Source organism: Monodelphis domestica, chromosome 3, assembly GCF_027887165.1.
Source record: "Monodelphis domestica isolate mMonDom1 chromosome 3, mMonDom1.pri, whole genome shotgun sequence".
In the NCBI taxonomy this organism is placed as follows: Eukaryota; Metazoa; Chordata; class Mammalia; order Didelphimorphia; family Didelphidae; genus Monodelphis; species Monodelphis domestica.
The window spans coordinates 317,094,128-317,115,320 of record NC_077229.1 but is presented as its reverse complement, the minus strand read 5'-3'; the positions used below and the strand labels follow the sequence as shown (position 1 = coordinate 317,115,320).

The 21,193-nt window shown below is 35.5% G+C and overlaps 1 protein-coding gene across 13 annotated transcripts in view; it reads right to left on the bottom strand.

The window, feature by feature from the left end:
• The window catches only part of SGK3 (serum/glucocorticoid regulated kinase family member 3), a 151,125-nt gene that overhangs the window by 32,107 nt on the left and 97,825 nt on the right, over positions 1-21,193 (bottom strand). For 9 of the 13 annotated variants that reach the window (XM_007487027.3, XM_056823995.1, XM_007487026.2 and 6 more), the window contains 3 exons: positions 12,675-12,762; positions 6,118-6,167; positions 1,204-1,261 (listed from right to left, as the gene is read on the bottom strand). In XM_007487027.3, coding sequence (XP_007487089.1) covers positions 1,204-1,261; positions 6,118-6,167; positions 12,675-12,762 — 196 coding nt within the window. The remainder of the gene's footprint in view (positions 1-1,203; positions 1,262-6,117; positions 6,168-12,674; positions 12,763-21,193) is intronic. The other 4 variants (XM_016431498.2, XM_056824001.1, XM_016431497.2 and 1 more) reach the window with 1 other exon arrangement.

Below are 21,193 nucleotides of genomic sequence, written 5' to 3'. Positions count from 1 at the left end.
TTTAAAATTATTAGTGATTTAGAAGGTTTTTTTCCCCTTCATATGGCTTTTCATAACTTGGATTTTTCTTCTCTGAAAACTGTCTACTGACATTCCTTGACTATCCATTAGAGAATGGCTCTTTTTTTTTTTAACCTTTACCTTCTATCTTCGACTCAAAACTGTATATTGGCTCCAAGGCAGAGGAGTGGTAAGGGCTAGGCAATGGGGGTTAAATGACTTCCTCAGGGTCACACAGCTATGAAGTGATTGAGGTCAGATTTTTTTTTTAATTTTTTTTTTAACCTTTACCTTCTGTCTTGGAGTCAATACTGTATATTGGCTCCAAGGCAGAAGAGTGGTAAGGGCTAGGCAATGGGGGTCAAGTGACTTGCCCAGGGTCACACAGCTGGGAAGTGTCTGAGGCCAGATTTGAACCTAGCACCTCCCGTCTCTAGGCCTGGCTCTCAATCCACTGAGCTACCCAGTTGCCCCCTTGAGGTCAGATTTTTAACCTAGGACCTCTTAGCTCTAGGCCTGCTCTTATTTGTATGAATTTGAATGATTTCCCTATATGCCTTTTAAAAAATTTCCCCCAAATGACTTAAAAAATGAGATCTATGTCAGAGAAACCTGCTACAAGATCCCCCCCCTCCGCAATTTTGTTTCTCTTCTAATATCAGATGAATTGGTTTTGCTTATGCATGAACTTTAAAAATGTTATATAATCAAGATTATACTTTTACTTCCTGTCAAAGTAATTTTTTTCTTGCTCATGATTTTTCATGATCTCTTCCTAATCCACAGAACTGACAGGTAATTTCTTACATGCTCTCTAATTTGTCTCTGATGTCACCTTTTATGGTTATATCATGTAGTCATTTGAAGCTTGTCTTAGTCATTTTTCTTTTTTTCAAGGAGTACCTCTTCAGCAATGACTTCCCCTAATTAGCCTGGTTAGAGGTACTTCTTTACTTCCTAATAACCTCTATACTATTCTATGGCACCTGTGATACAATGCCTTATATCAAAGATATTTGCCTATATCTCATCTTTCCTATTAAACTATGTCTTTCATGAAAAAAAAATTTTTCATTTCAAAACCAAACCTATATTTTATAAAATTCTATATGCCACAAAATTAAAAAAACAAAAAACAAAACAAGAAGTTACTCACTTAATTTTTGTTAAATAAATGTACTGAATAAGAAAATAGACACTTACTTTACCAAAGCTGCCTTTTCCAATAACTTTAAGGAAATCAAAATCTGTTGGTTTGGCACTGAAACAAATAAAGACACATAAACTAGATTATTAATCTCATTAAGAATAATGCTATATAAGAATAATAATAGTTTCTTTTGTGCATAGCATACTAGCACCAAATATTACAGCTCAATGGTTTCAGCTATTTATAAAACAAATAGAAATGCCTCTCAATTGACAAAATCCAGCAAATTTTAGGATAGCTAAATTTCCCTGTTTCTTGGAAAAATGTGAAATTTCACTTTATTACACAATAATGTAAATGGAAACAACAACCACAAAATAATAGAAATCAAATGTGAAGTTAAAAAAAAAAAGAAGTCTGTTCCCAAATAAGAATATGGGGAGATATCTCCATCTCGTACTTTTGCAGATATGGGGGTTCATGAGTGTGGAACATTGCATGTGATGTCAAAAATTTTCAGTGCATTTATTTGTTGTCCAAAATTGCTTTCTCTATCTTTAAAAAAAAAATTGCCTTGTTACAAGAGATGACACTCTGGGCTGGGAGTGAGGGGGAGAAGGAAACGAAGAAACTGAGATAATATAAAAACAAAGACAAAAAATAAACATGTGTTTACATTTATTTAAAAATATATCATGAAGAGTGAAGATACCAACCAATCCTCTAATTAAGTATTTCTTACTATGTACTATATGTATGGCACTCTAACAGGTGGTGGATACATGTATAAACAATGAATAATCGTTACAAGCAAGGAGCTTCTAATGCAGAAGATAGCAGATACATCAAAAAATACACATATAATATAAAGTTAACAAATATAAATGTAAATATACAAAGTAATTAGGACAGAGGGCAGGAAAGGCATCATGTAGAAGATGGTGCTGATCTTAAAAAGACAGAAGGATCCCGTGAAGGGGAAGGAAGAAAACAATGTATTCAAGGTGTGCAGAATGGTCAGCGGAAAGGCACTTGCATAGAGCTAGTGTCCTTTGTGAGTGCAGGATGAGGAAGAAAGTCATGTGAGGCTGGAAAGACAGGCTGTGACCAGGCTGCATAGGGCTTTAAAAGCTAAACAGATATAACAGACTCTGCTACTAATAGAAATGCAATGATCAAGAACAATCCGATAGAACTTAGGAAAAAGAATGCTATTCACATCTAGAGGAAGAACTATAGAAGGAGAAATGCAGAAGAAAAATATATGATTTATCATTTGGTTATATGGGTATGTGATTTGGGGTTGCGGTTTTTTTAAGTTTACTTTATAACAAATACAAATAATATGATAATAGATTTTGAATAATAAGACATGGATAAACCAGTAGAATTGTTTGTCAGCTCTGGGAGGGGGAAGACAGAAGGGAGAGAACATGAATCATGTAACCATGGAAAATATTCTAAAAAAAAATTAAATAACGTGAAAAAAGTTGCTAAACAGAGGGGTTTTAATTTTATCCCAGAGAAAATGAGGAGCTGCTGTAGTTGAATAAGTAAAAGAAAGTACTGTGTAGGAGGGACTGGGTGACTAGAGGCCATAACCTAGCAGAGAAGTGATGAAAGCCTGAACTAAGGTAGTATCTGGCTAAGTGGAAAGAAAAGATGTGATTCCATAAATATTGTGAATGTAGAGATGGCAATATTGGAAAACTGACTGAATATATAGGATGAGGAAGAGAGGAGTCTAGAATAATGCTAAAATTATGAACCCTCCTGGTCTGAAGCTATACTAGGAAGATGCTTACTCCAAGATGAAGAGGCAATCAATCAAGAATTTATTTAGTATCTACTGCACACCAGGCCATGTTAAGTATGCAGGATACAGAGGAAAAAACACAGCAAACCCCCCCCCCCAAAAAAAAACAATTCACTTTTTCATGGTACTTACAGTCTAAGGAGGGAGAATTCTACTATATTGTGGAGAATTATGTGCAAAAAAGTTATTTACAAGACAAATTGAGGGCAGAAAGAAGGCACTAAGATTAAGGAAGACTGGGAAACACTTCTTACAAAAGCCAGGACTTTAACTGAGGCCTGAAGGAAGTCAAGAAAGCTAAGAGATGGCAATTAGGAGGGAGAGAATTCTAGCCAGTGAAAAGATAGAATATCTTGTTCGAGAAACAAGATGATGTCCAGTATCACCAGACGATGGAATACATGTTAGGAGAGTAAGACTTAAGAAGACTAGAAAGTAGGAAAGAGACCATTTTATGAAGCACTTTAAAAGCCAAATAGAGAATTTATAACTGTGAAGGTAACGGGGAAGTATTGTTGAGTTTACTGAATGGGTACAGAGAGAGAGAGGGGGTGTGCGTGTGCAAGTGTGACATAGTACTTATGGATCAGTTTGACAACTAAGTGGAGAATGGAACAGAGATAGATAAAATTTAAGTGCCTTTCCCAAGCAAGACATGAGGAATACTTTAAAAAACTTTTGGCTCATAATCCTTAGGGAGGATGCAGAGTTGTGATTTCATCTGTGCAGAAAATTCCCAGAATGGAAATTCCTGCAATTTATGCATCAATAATTCTTCAAACATCTAATTATGAACTTGCAGACAAAAAGGACCATTTAAAATAATATTTTCCCTTTAAATATCTCTCTTCCTCCTCACCCCAGCATGATATAGCATTACTGGGTAAAGTAATATAGATTGTTATGAATAAAATAATAAAAATTTGAGAAGCCCCTAACTGTAATGCCGGAGTTCACTCAACTCATCTTCATCAAGCATCTTTTCATATACTGCTGATAAAACTGTACATTCGCCCAACAAGATGTCCGTGCTCTTTGACCTTAGGATTCTGCTACCAGGCATATAAAACCTTCATGGTGGCACATTTTGTGGTAAAAAAAGGAATAAGAAATGAAGAAATTATGGCTATATATAATCACATAAAAATGCTCTAAATCACTCTTGATTAGAGAAATGAAAATTAAAACCCTGAGGTATTACCCCATACTGATCAGATTGGGTAATATGACAGAAAAGGAAAAAAAAATAATGTTATGGGGATGTGGCAAAATTGGGACACTAATACATTGATGGTGAAGTTGTGAACTGATTCAACCATTCTGGAGGGCAACGTGGAACTAGGCCCAAAGACCTCTAAAACTGTGTGAGCAATACCACTACTAGGTCTATATCCTAAAGAGATTTAAAAAGGGGAGAAATGACCTGTTTTGTGTAAAAATACTTATAGCAGTGCTTTTTATGGTGGGAAAGAATTGGAAATTTGAGGGGACAGCCATCAATTGGGGAATGGCTGAACAAGTTGTGGTACAAGATTGTAATGGAATACTACTGTGCTATAAGAAATGATGAGAAGGATAATTTAAAAAAGACCTAGAAAGACTGCAAACTGAGGTCAGCAGAACCAGGAGATCACTGTACACTACCACAGCATTATCATGTGATGAACATATATGAATTATATGTTTTATTATCATTATACCCAGCAATACAGTGACCCAAGAAAATCCTCAAGGACTCGTGATGAAAAATGCCATCTACCTCCAGAGAAGGAACTGAAGGAATCTGAATGCAAACCAAGACATAGTATATTTCATGCTATTTCTCCACTTTTCTTTGAATTTTCTTTCACATAAGGACTAATATGGAAAGATGATTTACACTTTATCCATGAAAATCTATACCAGATAGTTTGCTGTTTTGGGGGCAGGGTGACAATTTAGCTCAAACAAAGAAAATAAAGGTTAAAATTTGGTTTTTCATTTAATTGAAATAAAAATAAAATATTAGTGGATTAAAAGAGGAAATTTAAAAAAATGAAAATTAAAAGAAAGGGAGACATATGAACTGAGGAAAAGTGAGGTAAGCAGAACCATAAAAACATACACAATAGCTGTAACACAATGTAAATGGAAAAAAACAATAGAACAAAACTACACATCATATGATTATAATGACCAAACTTTTTGGCTCCAAGTGAGAATTGAGAATATGCATCTTTCCCCTTTGTTCCTGAAATGGGGGACCATGGGCATGGATACCAGATACACTGTCAAAAATGGATGATGTGCTAGTTGGTTTTGCTGGTCTGCTTTTCTACCCCCATTTCTTTAAAAATTTTAGGGAGGGCAGAGGTACATAATCACAAATGTATTGCTATGATAGCTAGTTGGTACCATAGTCCATAGGGCCCTGGGCCTGGAGTCAGGAAGATATGAGTTCAACTATACCCTCAGATACTGGCTATGTGACCCTGCACAAGTCATTTAATCTCTGTTTGCCACAGTTTTCTCAACTGTAAAATGGGGATAACAACAGAACCTGTCTCCTAAGGTTGTCGCGAGGATCAAATATTTGTAAATTGCTTAGCATGGTGCCTAGAACCATGGACTATATAGGACCTGGTAGGTTCTATAGAAATGCTCATTCCTTTCCCCCAATATAACAAAAATAAATTTTATTTTTTAAAAATTAAAATACATTTTATTATTTTTTAAACCAATACTTCCATAGTAACCAAACAATTATCTTAGCATGAACCTATTAGTTTCATGATAAGAGAGGAGCATTGTCTCTTAGGGAAAAAGCACTTTTTATTCAGCCTGAAAGTGTAATTATAGTCTAAGCTATTTTATCCCATTCCAAACAGAGAAACAAGAATGTTGCCAATCACATTCTGTTTCATTCCAATTTGTTAAGGCTATAAAATTACTACAGGGATTAAAACTTGGCATAACATTAAATAATTCATGGAGTACAAAAACAATGTATGCTTAAGTATTCACTATACTCACTAAAGTATTATTTCTGAGGTTTCCAGTTCAACTAGTAGTTATAAAACATGTATGATACTATGTAATTCAAAAATAAAAAAAAAATATGTTCCCCACACAATTAACAATAAAAGGATAGTATGAAGTAAATTAAACCTACTGAGGATTTCCAGATGGTCCCAGGTTGATGTTCTGTGAGGTAGAGTGTAGCTGTTTGGGTGAGGGAACAGTGATATTTTAAGTTAATAAACTTCAAATCAATAACCATTCACTGAGAGAATACATTTTAAATGCTTTCCTGCATATAAATCTGGCATTTCTAAGACTCAGAATGTCAGAAATAATTTATTACCAACTCAACAGTTCAGTTTCTGATAAGTAACATTCTCTCTAAGAGGCAGGTAGGTACAAGTTAATGTAGTAAACAAAGTTTCTAGTAATAACTTGGAACATTCTTTTAGGTCAAATATCTTTGAAAAGATTCACCAACATTGAACAGATTTGTTTATGAAATTGGCAATTCTGTTCCACTATAGATCATGTAGCAAACTGACACACAACCAAAATGAGGCTTTGGGGAAAATGACTCGTAAAGAAGCCAAAGAAGGTCAATTTTGCTTCAAATATACTCAATTTACAAATTCTTCACATATCAAATAGAGAAAAACAGTAATTCAGTTTGTATTCTGAGCTTTCTCAAAGGCGCGAGGAAATAAAAAATTAAAACTTATGGAAATAGAATGAACTTCAAAGACTCCCATCTTTATCATTAATTGTTAGCTCCTAGAAATATTTGGTCAAGCAATTACTTAGAGGCTGTTTGTGTAATGTATATTGTGCTCAAGTTCTATTAAAAATGACAGGATTTTAATTTTTAAAGTGAAAGGAGACAAATACTCATTTTATACACTGTTAAATGAGCTCCCTGTAAAGAAAGAACAGGTTTTAGGCAGAAGAAAGACATTTGACTGATCACGTGGTTTGATGAGGATATGATTGGGGTTTTGGTGTTAAAAGATCACTCTATTGCAAAAATGCATATATAACCCAGTAGAACTGCTTGTCAGCTCTGGGAGAGGAAAAAGGGTGGGAAAAATCATGAATCATGTAACCATGGAAAAATATTCTAAATAAATAAATGAATTAAAAAAAAAAACAACAACCGGTTTTAAGAGTTTAATTTCAATCCAATAAATATCTTTAAATTCCAAATCCTCAGAATTTGTTGTGTTATAACACAATTTTGTGATATATCACAAATTTGTTGTGATGCTACAAAATTTCAGGTAAAAAATAATTGGACAAATGTATTCATCTTCATCTTGGTATCTCACAATGCATTACTATATGCATAATGGGTTACAATAAATATTTGTTGACTGTGATTAACACTATAGTATTATAGTTCTAAGGAATACCTGAAGAAACGGCATAATCTTTTATGCTTAAACATTTAAGTACCACAGAGTCTGAGATGGGGTAAAATACACAATGGACTTGAAAACTTGGGATTAAGTCTCAGCTCTCACAGACCATCAGCAAGACCTTTATTGTTGAAGTTCACTTTTGCTGATTCCTAAAATGGAAATCAGAAACTCTGTACAATATACTGAAGGATGCATTTTGAAAACCCATTAGTGTTACAGAAATGGAGCTAAGAGGATCAATGGAGTATATTTCCTATTTTAATATAGCTATGTTTTTAATTACAAAGTGGAGACTTAATAAATCAACTGTTCCTTCATCTAACTTTTCTCCACTTAATTATATAGGAGAAATAAACAGACCTAGACTATTAAGTGATCAGTCAAGAAACATAAATTGTCCATTATTTGATAGTCATTTGTGCTGGGCACTGAATATACAAATACAATGAATTAAACTTTCAATGTCTATGCATAAGGAACCTATACTCTAAGGAGGGAGATCAGTACATATGGAAGTATATGTAGAATAAAAAGAGATAAATATAAAGTAGTTAAATACAAAGAACCTTGGGAAAGCAGGGCTCTAGCAGTTGGTTGCAGTGGAAATCAGAGAAAGACTTCTCTGTAGGTGTTATAATAGACCAGCTATGTCTTGATGGAAGAATCTATTCATTCAGTATATTAAACACCTATTATTTGCTAGGCACTGGACTAAGGATACAGGAAAAAAAATAGTCTGTGTTCTCAAGGATTCTACATGCTCTTATAATGACAAAGGCAATATAGTATTGTAATTTAGGATTAAGTATAATTTATTATTATTATTGTTTGAGAATTTTGTTCTATAGGAAAACATCTCTATAATTGTAAAGAATTACAAAGGAAATAAATTAGAAAATAAAATCAGATCCATTATCTTTTATATCTACTCCTGGTGACCTAGTCAAAATTTCAGTTTGGCTGTCACCACACCGTTAACAATATCACTTGGCCTTGGGCAAGTCAAAATTTCTCTGAGTCTTAGTTTCTTCACCTATACAACAGGGATAATACTTCTACTACCCACCAAGAGGCACATTGTGAGGCCATAAGTACCTTTGGAACCATAAGGAGCTATATAAAGTAAGCTATTATAACTTTTCAGGAATGCATCTCATTAGTAAAAGTTAGGTTGAGTTGTAACTTATTAAAAGAATGAATGACATGAGATTGTGTCACTTAACCTCTCTGGTTAAAGTTTTCTCATCTGCTTAAAAAAAAAGTAGATTTGGCTAGGTCACTGATAAAGTTTCTTCCAGTTGTAGTTATCATGACATTAAAGTGTTCTTGGAAGAATGGGTAGAACTTGTAATTATAACAATCACATTTGGCTTCAGGAAGAGCTGAGCTGTGGAGAACTATGCATGTACTTATTTTCTTTACACATGTATGAGTATATGTATACACATGTACAATCATAAATGTCAGATTTAGTCTCTTTTGCAAAAAAAAAAAAGAATGGTTTGTTGGGTGGGGTAATATGAGTGGAAATAAATGTGTAAAAACATCTATAAAATTACAGAAAAAATAGCATAGCTCTCCAATGAATAAGGTAATTCTTACTTGGAATATGACAACTTTGAAATTAGTATGGAATAAAAGAATTTAGGGAAAAAAATGATGATTTTATAATCAAAGGAACAAACTTCTTTGTCAGAGACAGGCAACTTGCTTATGGTTCCAGGGTTGGTGGCAAAGTTGGGTTGAGCCTCTAGGATTCTAAAGACTGTTCTACCTCACCTAGGGCCATCCAGAGATGCTCTACCACTGCCTGCCATCTCTATGTGCTATGATCACCCCTGGCCCTGTTCCTTATCCTGGGGAAGGACTGGGTTTTTTTTTTTTGGGGGGGGGTGTAAGGGGAGAAGCTAGACCTGTGATGGTGTAAACTCTTCTTGGTAACGATATCTCCTCAGTACATTGTAACAGGGACATGGAGAGTCTCTGAGAGCTGCCCTGGGCATTAAGAGATCAAAGGATTTGCAAAGGATTATACAGCCAGGGTGTATTATAGGTGGAGTTCACTTCTTTCAAAGTTTAGGTTTGATAGTATATTCCCTATGTCAGGCTGACTCTCATACAGGAATCTTATAGAAATTAAATAAATAAGTCATTCCAATAACAAGAGTACCACCTTAATGAATTAGGAAAGCACATATTTAGGGAGTACTCTTGTTACAATTTCTTGATACTTTTAGAAGTAATATTTCAAAGAAGCTTCTATCTACAGCTAAGTTTCTAAGCGTATTCCTACTAAATAAAATAATTGGGGGGCAGCTGGGTGGGCTCAGTGGATTGAGAGTCAGGCCCAGAGATGGGAGGTCCAAGGTTCAAATGTGGCCTCAGACACTTCCCAGCTGTGTGACCCTGGGCAAGTCACTTGACCCCCATTGCCTAGCCTTTACCACTCTTCTGCCTTGGAACCAATACACAGTATTGACTCCACAACGGAAGGTAAGGGTTTAAAAAATAATTTAAAAAAACAATTAAATGATTGATGTTCACCTAGAAAATTAGTATTACCAGAGTGGTAGGCATCTCTGTGATATTTTAGCACAACTGATTAAATAGCAAATCTATAAGGCTGAAAAATAAATGTTACTCCTAAACCAGAGCTCCTTAGCGACAGCCCTCATTTGTACCTTACTTGGTAAGGCTAGGGAGGAAATAATGAAATTTTTTATTTAAGGGGCTTTCCTGGTGGCAGGGCTGTGGTTGTAATTGAAAAGAACAGTTCAAAATTTAGCATGAGCTGGAGACTGAGATGAGCAATAGTTATCAACCAAAACTTAAAAAAATTTCCCACAAGGCAGCTAGGTGGCTCAATGCACAGAAAGCCAGGCCTAGGCACAGGAGGTACTGGGTTCAAATGTGACCTCAGACATTTTCTGGTTGTGTGAACCTGGGCAAGTCACTTAACCCCAATTGTCTAGCCCTTACTGCTCTTCTGCCTTGGAACCAATATTCAGTATTGATTCTAAGATAGAAGGTAAGAGTTTTAAAAAAAATTTCCCCAGGAAAAATCAGTAAGGTAGGAAATTTGGTCATGAACTATGAGTTTGACTATTTAATTTTAAGTTATTATTCCTTTAAAACCTACATTAACTTAAATTTTTGCCATAATTATCTTCCCATTAATGTAATTCAACAAAGTCTAACAGGTGTAGGGCACTGTACTAGGCCCTGGGGATACAAAATCAAAACAAAACCAAAACAGCCTTCATGGAACTAATATTCTACTGGGCTGGGGGCAGGGGAAGAGATGGAGTGAAATAACATGTACATATATACAATGTATATATGCTATAATAAATACATAACAAAATATATGTGTACATAAATACATGGGTACATGTTGTTCTTTAGTCAGTTCAGTCATGACCAACTCTTCACAACCCCATTTGGGGTTTTCTTGGCAAAGATACTGGAGCAGTTTTCCATTTGCTTCCTTGGCTGATTTTACAAATGAGGAAACTGAGGCAAATATGGTTAGGTGACAATCTCACAAGGAAGTGTGAAGCCAAATTTTAATTCAGTACTTCCTGACTCCTGGTCTGGGCACTCTATCTGCTGCAACTCCTAGATGCCCCCCAATATACGATTATATACATTTAACAAAATCATATATATGTAAATACCAGGTAATTTGAGTGGAGAGAATAAGGAAAAGATTGAACAAGGAAGCAGCACTTAGAATAAAAAAGAAATAAGGGCAGGAGGCAGATTTAGGCAGAAGGAATTCTGAGTGTGTGAAGGCAGAAGCGGGGTCTGGGGAATAGTCCATTTAGGCATGAATGAAAGGGACCAATGAGCCTGGAACAGGCACCCTGAGGAGGGTTTTAAAATTGAACTGAGAATTCTGCAGTTTCACCTCGATGCAGGTGATGGGGAATTACTGAGCACTCCTTGGAAAGAAGTACAGGGCCAGAGCTGGGCCATTAGAAGATATTTTTCTGGCTGCTGCAAAGAGGAGAGATTAAAATGGGGAAGTAAAGGAAAAAGGGAATGCTAACTGGGCACTGATTTCCCTAGTCCAGAGAAGAGGGCCTAGAGGAGAGGACTTTCATGAGGGACAGAAAAGGTTATAAACAGGAAAGAGGTTATAAACATAGAATCAGTAACACCTGGCACATGATTAACTGTCACGTGACGGAAGGACTCCATGGGGACTAAACAGTGAATTCTGGGGCAATAGGTTGGGGGGTGTTAATCAGCTTGTTTTAAAGATGTGCTGATATCAGGAGGCAACGCTGGAGCTGCAGCTCAGGAGAGAGATGTAAAAATGAGGATATACACTGAGGCCAATTTCCAAGCCACAAAGTACCCAGAAGAGAAGAGAACCCGTCACAGACCTCTGAGGAATAGGCCAGCCAAAGAAGAAGGAAGTATACAGGGATGAAAGAGCCTGGATCATGGCAAAGCCAAGAGAGAGTGGCACCAGAGGACCCACGAGGAAGTCCACTACCACTGGTGTCACAGGCATCAGAGAGATCCAGGAAGCTGAGAAAGGGTCGCTGGATTTAGCAGTTCAGAGAACCTTGTTAATAGTTGGAGAGTAGCTTCAATAGAACGGAAGAGCTTTGAAGACATATTGCAAGTAGCTAAGCGAAAAGGAAATGGAAAAGTCAGGTATAGATCCCTCATTCTAGCAGACTGTGTAAAAGAGAAAAGAGACAGAGGCTGAATTAATCCAGTCATGTAACAAGCATTTATTAAGTATCTATGATACACCAGGAACTAGGTTGAGTGAGAGATATCTAAAAGACCTTAAAAGTGATCAGAGATCAAAAGTGATGAGAACTGAGAAAAAGCCATTAGATATCTCAATGAAGAGATCCAGGTCATGTCTAGTAACAGGATGGTTTGAAAGAACCACAGTGACCCAGGCATGTTTGTAGCAGGCAGCAGGGAAGGAGTCAGAGAATAAAGAGATAACAAAGATAGAGGCTGGGGACAAAGAAGAATGTGCAGTGGGGCAAGATAACAGAGGAAATAGGATCAAGGACAGAGTACAGTGGTTAGCTTTGGCATGAAACAGAATCTCATTAGATTAAAAAAAAAACAAAGGAAGAGAGGATCTGTGGAAATGATGAGTTTCTAAGGCACAGGGGAGACGAGGGTGATCATGGCAGATGATCTTGAATTTTACAATTAAGTAAGAACTAAAGACATATACTGGGTGTATTTTCAGGAATTAAGACAGCTGTCTAAATACGTTAAGGCTTTCACAAATACTAGTCCATTTTATTACCTTCTGAATACTTCTTTCATCTTCATCTTCAGAAGGATCTGACTGATGTCTTGGGCTGTCCATTTGAAGAAATGCTCTGACATCTGGACTAGAAGCAAAATCAGCTTCATTATGATTTTATTTTTTATTAATAGTTTATTTTTCCAATTATGCATAAAATTAATAATAAAATAGTAGCCTGTTGCGCTAAATAATTTATATCATGAGACAAAACCTGTGGTTCAAATGTGTAAAAATCATCTTATTTTCTAGCTGCAAAATTATCTGAAATCATTTTAATGAAAAATGTGGTGATTTACTATCACAAGTTGAATTTGCACTTAAACTTTTAAATATATGTTATTAGTGGGATAAGAATTTAGTTTCCTCATCTGTAAAGTTGGGATAAGAACAGAACCTACTTTGTTGGGATGTTGTGAGGACCCAATGAGATAATAATTGTAAAGAGATTAGCATAGTGCCTGGTACATAGTAACATCATGCTGCCTTTCACATTATTAGCAGAAAGCTTGTATCACAGTACCTTTTTAGACTGTAACATATTTATAAGAGATAACATCTTGATTTAAAAGTTTCAAGGGTTATGAATCAGACAATTAAAATGCCACATTTAGATAAAAGTGAGAAATCAGGAAAATTACAGCACCAAGTGACAAACTGTGAAAGCTTGAGTTTGATAGTTAATGTAACTTAGAAGAGCTGACATGAGAACACACTAAAAATACTTCTGCTTGTTTTTACTATGACAAAGGATTAAGACTTTAACATTGGGTGAACATTCACCTAAAACACTGAACAAGTTATGGGAAAGATCAAAGATTCTCTCTGTCAGAGAGGGCTTCACGGCTCAATAGTTCTACCCAGTTGTGACTCAAGAAGAGCCTCTATACACATCTCAGTGATCAAGGGTGCTTAGGTGGGGGTATATAATCCCAATTCTTGCTTCCTGCAGGATTATCAGATATAAAATCTCTTGCAAATTTGATTTGAATTTTGCAGTGACACAAGAGAGACCATCAGAGGTAAAACTTAATCCCTGGTAATCTTGACCCAGAGAGCCAGCTCTCTATGTATTCTGCCACTAAAAGACAACTTTAATTGTTAAAAGGTTATTCCTAAACTTTACCTCTTTGTCATGTTCATGTATGGATATGAGTTCTTCCCTCTGGAGTTGCACAAAATGTAATCCTTATTCCATGCAAAATTTCTTTAAGTATTTAAAACCAGCTACAAAATTCCTTATAAATCTTTTATTATTTAGGCTAAATATCCTCCAGTTCTGCAAAGCATAATTCTTGACAGTTGCTATCTACTTCCTTATCTTGATTATTCTCTGAATTTGTCAACATCTCATAAAGTGGGGCTCCCAGAATTCAATATGACATTCCAGATACTCTATATATATGGCCACTAACTTTGTACACTTTATTTCTATTATTGTAGTCTGAGATTGCATTTTTTCAAGCTGCATTTTGCTTATGATATGTAGGTGGGCAACACGACAACTGATATTCCCCCTCCCCAACCATACTCCTTATTGTAGTCCCACCCCCTAGGTCTTATTGCAGATCAACTTTGAGTAAAGTTCCCTTGTGCCAAAATATATGCTTTTGTAATGTGTAAATCACACTCTCTCTATGGAATTCCATCCTTTTAGTTTTGGCCCATTGTATTATTGATCCTGTTTGCTAATATATTCATGGTCTCTCCCTTTTGTCTAACATCTTCAAAAATGATAACAAACCTCTTATGTTCCCATAAAAGTACTTGATAAATATACTGAAAAAGGCAAAGACAAAGACAAAAGTATGTTAACCAATACTTTTTGTTTATTCGGATATCAATTGCCCCAAATGAAATACTCTCCAGACCATAGTTTTGTCATCTTATTCATATGGAAATTAGGAAATAAATTCTAAATTAAAAACAATCCGAACCTTACAAATACTCCAAATAAAATAAACATGTATATAGTAGAGCAGAAAATGAGGACAACACATGAAATTGTATACACAACTTGCTTTTCTTTTAAAAATAACAAATTTACTATAAATATACATTGAGCATATAATAAATAAACTTAACATATAACAAATTTAATCTTCAGATGTCCTGCTGGTCTGTGATTCCTTCTGATCATTTTAAAAATGCTTCAGTGACTAATCTTTTTTCTTTTTAGCACCTACCCCAGGCCTGTTCTTCCTTCTGTCACTCTAATCTCCCAGTGGAAAAAAGAGAAAAGCAAATCTCTTTTATTGAATATTCACAACTAAACAAAGAAAAAAATCCTATAATACCCATGTCTGAAGATATCTTATTCTTTATATCTTAGGTTGTATTTTAATTGAAAATTCAAGATTTTTGATTTTTTGTTTGAGATTTTTTTTTATAAAAATCCAAGATTTTTGATTTTGTTCAAGAAAAGATCTTCAAGGAAGAAGCTTGCTAACTCCTAAATCCAGAGAATGAACTGTTGAAGAAAGATGCCAGAAAATCCACACTACGTCAAGAAGATGAACTTTGGATATAGTTGATTGAACTGAAGTTTGATTGAACATTTATTGTAAATGTACACATTTATGCCAAAAGGGACTGCCCCTAATTTGGCTTTCTATCAATATGCCTAGCAAAACATTGGTTTTGCTTTCTTTCTTTTCTATTCCTCCCTCACTACTCTAATTTCCTCTTAGAAAATTGAATATTATATGCACGTGTAGAAAGAAGTATGTTTAGGACTACAAGATGATTATGTTAAATTATCAATGGGGAGACTAGTCTCCCAATGATCATCAGGGGGAATTGTGAATCTTAAAATTCCTCAGACTTGTGAATCTTAAAAATTCTCAGACTCTACCTTAGAACATTTCTGGTTAAGGCTGCTATCCCCTTATTTTTTAATGAAGGGACTTTAGTCAGGAATGTAGGTGAGAACTCTAGCCTTACTCCACCCAAACTTAAGCATACATTGGGGGAAGATAAAGTTGTAAACTCCTTAGGGAACAATGAAAAAGTACTTAACCCATACTTATAGTGAGGCAAAAGCCCTTAAGCTAGGTCTATTTTTAGATCTAATACAAAAGGGTGCTAAGTACCTATGAAGGTCAAATTAATCACTAAAAGGTCAGGTAACTTGCAAACTTGCAAGGGACAAAGAGGTGTGAACTTACTCAACTCAGAAGTTTTAGTCTACCCAGAGAAGGTGTGAATTAAGAATGGTCACTCCTGTGAAAATGTCTACTGTAATTGGTAGATGTGAAAACTTAGGGGAGGTGACATAGGAGAAAATTCTCTTTAAAAGGAGGCCAGAAGGCCTCTGAAGGATGATGCAGCCTTGTAAACTGAAGTGGAGCTTCCTGAACTAAACTGGTGGGTCTCTCTGAACACTAGAATCTTACTTGGGACAAATCTTGTGGTGTGTGGATTAAAGACTGACTGATCTCTCTCTTAAGGCTTAAGCCTAGGCTGCCCTAGCCTTTTTCTCATTACTCTCTCTCTTCCTTTCATTAATTCCTTAATTTGTATTAAAATCTCCATAAAACCCAGCTGACTTGGGTATATTTAATATTTGGGAATTTTCCCATGGCGACCACTTTATTTTTGATTTAACTCAAGACACTGTCTTGAAACCATATTTTCGCAGTCACAGTTTAAGGCAACCACAGGATCCAGAAAGTAATGTTTCATCATGGTCCTATGGAATCAAGGTTGGTCATTGCACTGATCAGTTTTTAAGTCTTTCAAAGTGGTTTGTCTTCACAAGTGTTGGTGTATAATTTATCAAATTTATCAAATCAATTACTCAATTTATCAAATAATTAATAATAATTATCAAATAATTACTAAAGATATGACAGCATCTTTAGCATTCCCTTGACTGTGCAATCTTTAAAATGCTATATTGCTTGAGTAAATAGAAAGCAGGGAAATGATGTCAGTTTGAACATCTATATTTGATCTTAGGGATGATTCTTCAAACCTAATCTAAACTGGAATATGAAAGAATATTGTCATACAGTTAGTTGTAATGCCTCATTCACTGAGGCCCCCTCCAGAAAACTCACTGATGGTGATTTGTAGGACAAGGCCTCTGGCATCAATGATGAACAGGTGCTGTACAGTGATTTTATTCTCCCATAGCAACTCATAATTTCAAGTCAGGCTTCTGGTCAGGTCTGCCAACAAGACATTTCTAAAGAGCCCTGGACACTGCCTTTTCAAGGGGTACTAATCCAGGTCAAGTGGGTGAACAGGGAATCTATATACTCTGTAATGACTCAGTAGCCCTGTAGGCCTAGTCATTGAATTTAGTGATCTCCAAAGGAGGTCAAGGGGATAGGGAAATATTACCAAATACTTCCCATTGTAGTCTACATACAGGTAGGTGGTTCAGTGAAAGAGTGCTGGACCTGGAGTCAGGAAGATGAGCTTAAATCCAGCCACAGTCACTTATCAGTTATGTGACTTGGGCAAATCACTTAATTTCTGTCTGCCTTAGTTTCTTTAACAACAAAAAAGAAATAATAGCACTTAACCTCCCTGGGTTAGTCGTGAGTCTCAAATGAGAAAATATTTGTAAAGTACTTGGCAGAGTGGCATTCTGTAGGCATTTAGATGCTTTCCTTCTACTTCCACTCCATGAAAGTTCCATCAACTGCTACAGTGGCATGGAAGCTAGGGATGGGTTTCCCATGTGATCATTTCCAGCACACATGGCTATAAGGTGGGAGGTGGGGGAGTTTCTAAACTTAGAATGATAGGTGGAGTCTATGCTCCCATATTGCACTTGTGGTAGCTCAGTTATATGAAGGTTATAATAATAATATATATTATTATTATATATAATAACTAGCATTTATATGGAATTTTAAGGTTTGCAAAAGCACTTTACCTATATGACCTCATTTGATCCTCATAATACTCTAGAGAGGTACACATTTTACAGATGACAGAAATAAGGCTGAGAGAAATGAAATGATTTATGGCTAGTCAGTGTCAGAGGCAAACTTGGATTCAAACTCAGGTCTTCCTGACTCCATCCACTGAGTCATCTTGAAGTTCCATTCATTTAATAATTCACTGTAGAGTTTGGCTGGGCACCATTAAAATCAATATGAAGTGCAATGTCCAGTGGAATTGCATGTTGGCTACAGGAAGGGTGGCCGAGGGGACGGAGGGAAAGAATATGATTCTTGTAACCAAGGAATAATGTTCTAAATTGATTAAATAATTAAATTTTAAAAAATCAATATGAAGGTCATAATTTTGTAGTTTTCAGACTGACGTTTTTTCCTTTTGAAAAATGAAGTATCTGCCTGTCTCCAGGCTTTTGAGACCTTTTGCACACAATTTTTCAGAAATGACTTGACCATGTGTTCAGGAATTACAGTACTACCCTGGCATGAAACTGAGGTCTGGAGAAATGATCTCACTTAAAGCAGCTAAATGCTCTCTTTTATCTTCAATTAATATCAGATTGAATTCCTAAACCCTATTTATTCTACACTTTCCAGTTCTAACATCATTCTTTTTGGAAAAGGTAGAACTGGGTAGTTATTGACTGTTGAACATTATACAAGTTGTGAAAAGCAATGGACAACAGGTCCTTGTTTTTCTTCTATTTCTGAACATACCTCAAAAACATCCTTTAAAAATTATCCTTAGCATTTGTCACAAACAATAGCTTGCTCTGGGCTTTAAACTTCCTGACCTTATTCTTACAGGCTTGTGGTCATGCTGCTATATTAATTATTTTAAGGTTTCCTTTCATATTTTTGCACAATACGCTTTAAAAATGAGATTACCAGAAGGCTTCCTAGGCAACATAATTTTTAAAAAAATTTAAATTATTTAAAAATTTTTCTTAATTAAGAATATTTTTCCATGGGCACACAATTCATGTTCTTTCCTTCTCCCCCCTCCCAGAGCCAATGAGCAACTCCACTGGGTTTTGCATATATCACTGTTCAAAACCAATTTCCATATTATTACTATTTGTAATAGTGTTCATTTAAAGTCATCATCCTCAATTATATACCCATTGAACCATGTGATCAATCATATGTTTTTCTTCTGCATTTCCACTCCCACAGTTCTTTCTTTGCATGTGAAGAGTTCTTTCTTTGCATGTGAAGAGTTCTTTCTCATAAGTCCTTCAGAATTGTCCTGGATCATTGCTTGGATAGCATAATTTTTTGAAAGTTTTCTTCCCACTGGGATTTATGGGATTGTAAAATTAAAATTTCAATTTTAAAAACCTCATATTTTTCTTGAATAACCTTTCCTTTTAGAATATTTGGTAATAGGATCATATCTATTTTTTTCCTCTGGATTTTTTAACTGCTTCCTGATGTCTAGGGTACCTGTCAAACTATGAAGGGATCTCCTTTCCATGTCTATATTACAAACTCTAAAATGGTATGGCCATTCTACCTCAAGGTATTTGTCACTACTACACCATTCAGGTTTTTTTTTTAAATGATACAATATCTACCCTACTTAACAACTTTCTATTAAAAAAATACAAAGATGTGACAGTGCTTTAGGAACCAGCAAGTCCTATGCAAATACAGGCCATATCTATATTTTTATTTATTAATTCAGTGTACAACAGAAGGAACACTGGATTTTAAAGTATATGGATTCATTGGGAGTTCTAGCTTTGCTACTCACTAGTCATGTGTCACCTTGGACAAACCACTCGAGCTCTCTGAGCTTCAGATGTTTCAGTATAAGGGAAAGTATGGCTAGACAGCAATTCATCTGAATGTAAATCCATGGTTTTACTGGACTATAAACAAACGACAACACTGCAATATGGCAGTCAAAAGAGGTGTATAAATCATCTTTTATAAATCAGGCTACATTAAGAAAAGTCCAATAGCATTCAGAACAAAAGATGCGAGAAGGCTGTTTCTTCTATTTGCCTGAGTCAGTCAATACACAGAACAGAATGTTCAGCATTTAGGAGGGAGACTGAGATAGTGTCTGGGACAGGCTGACACAGACAGGGGTACCACCAAGATGATGATGGGGCTTGAGGTCAAACTTTATGAGGACACTCAGCTTGGAGAAGAGAGGACTAATAAAGGGCATGGTCTTTTATATGTGTGAAGGGCAGTCACATGGAAAAGGGATTAGATTTGCTCCGCTTTAGAACAAAAGGGAAGAACAAGAGGTACAAGTGGAAACTGAAGAGATGAGGTAGGCTGGCAAAAGGAAAAGCTTTCCTGAGCACGAGGGAAGCCAAGTTTCTTTGTTACACTCAGTGCCTGACATATAGTAAGCCCTCACTAAAGGCTTATGGACTCACAATCAATTAGAACCACTCCAATGCAGACTGGGCTCCTTAAGAAGGGACTTGGATTCTTTACAAAGAGGTCTTCAAACAAATGACTAAATGATGTATTAGGAATATAGTGAAGGAGTATTTTCATTCAATGGTCCCAACAAATTCTGTGAAAAATCAAATGAAATATAAAGCATTTGTGTTGCAAATTTATGTGCACATTCCTTTCTTTAAAAGAGATCACCAGTCTCTTAAGGACTGATTATTGTTCTGGGTGTTCCTAGTTCAAATCAAACCCTATATAAATCCTTCCTAGCTGAGGCAGAATCTGCTTAGTGGCTTTTTAGAGCAACTAGACTTGTAATTCTTTTAGAGATCATGTTTCATGATTTGAGAAAAGATCCACTATTACATCCTTTTACAGTAGAGAGAATTGTTCTGTCCACTGTGCAACCTAGCAGCACAATATAATTTATAAATAGGAGCATCCGGAGGTCTTTAATATCTATAGACAATTTCAATTTGAAATCTGTGCAGGATAACTCTGTGACAGACTGGATACCTTTATTAAACATCCAGCTCCTCATTTTTATATAATTGTATGATCTTAACATATGTATTTAACATATGCACAGATTCCAAATTGTGAAAACTTGTCTTATGTCTTATGATAACTAGTGAAATGTCTTAGGAAATGGGGCAAGGTCCCTTCCATTTTTAAATGTTAACAGAGTGTTTTTCTAGGTTGAATTGAGGTTGTGAAGTACTGTTATTAGACACCTGTTGCATGGGAGGCAATTTGTTGAAGAAGAGAGCTGGGTTCTGCTCTAAGGAGTTAAATACTTTTTTACAATCCAGTACAGTAGTGTTTTCTATTCTTTTTATACCTTTTTGAATTCAAGGGCATCTTTGATACATGTGTCAATGATTATTATTTTTTAGAAAAAGTAGAAGATACATTATCAACAAATACTTATCTCTTTTAATTATATTTTGGAAGTAATATTACTATGATTTTTTTCAAATTGTTTTGGATCTTACCTTCTTTAAGATATCTTAAGACATTCTCATGAAGCTTTAAAAAATTTGTTCTTTCCAGCACAGATTTCATCTGTGCATTGTCAATCCAATTCAAGTTTTCCTTTTAACTTCATTTTCTTGATTCCTATTTCTGTTTCTCTAAAAGGTAGTTCAAACATCAGTTATGATGAATATTGAGAAGTGTTGGCAAATC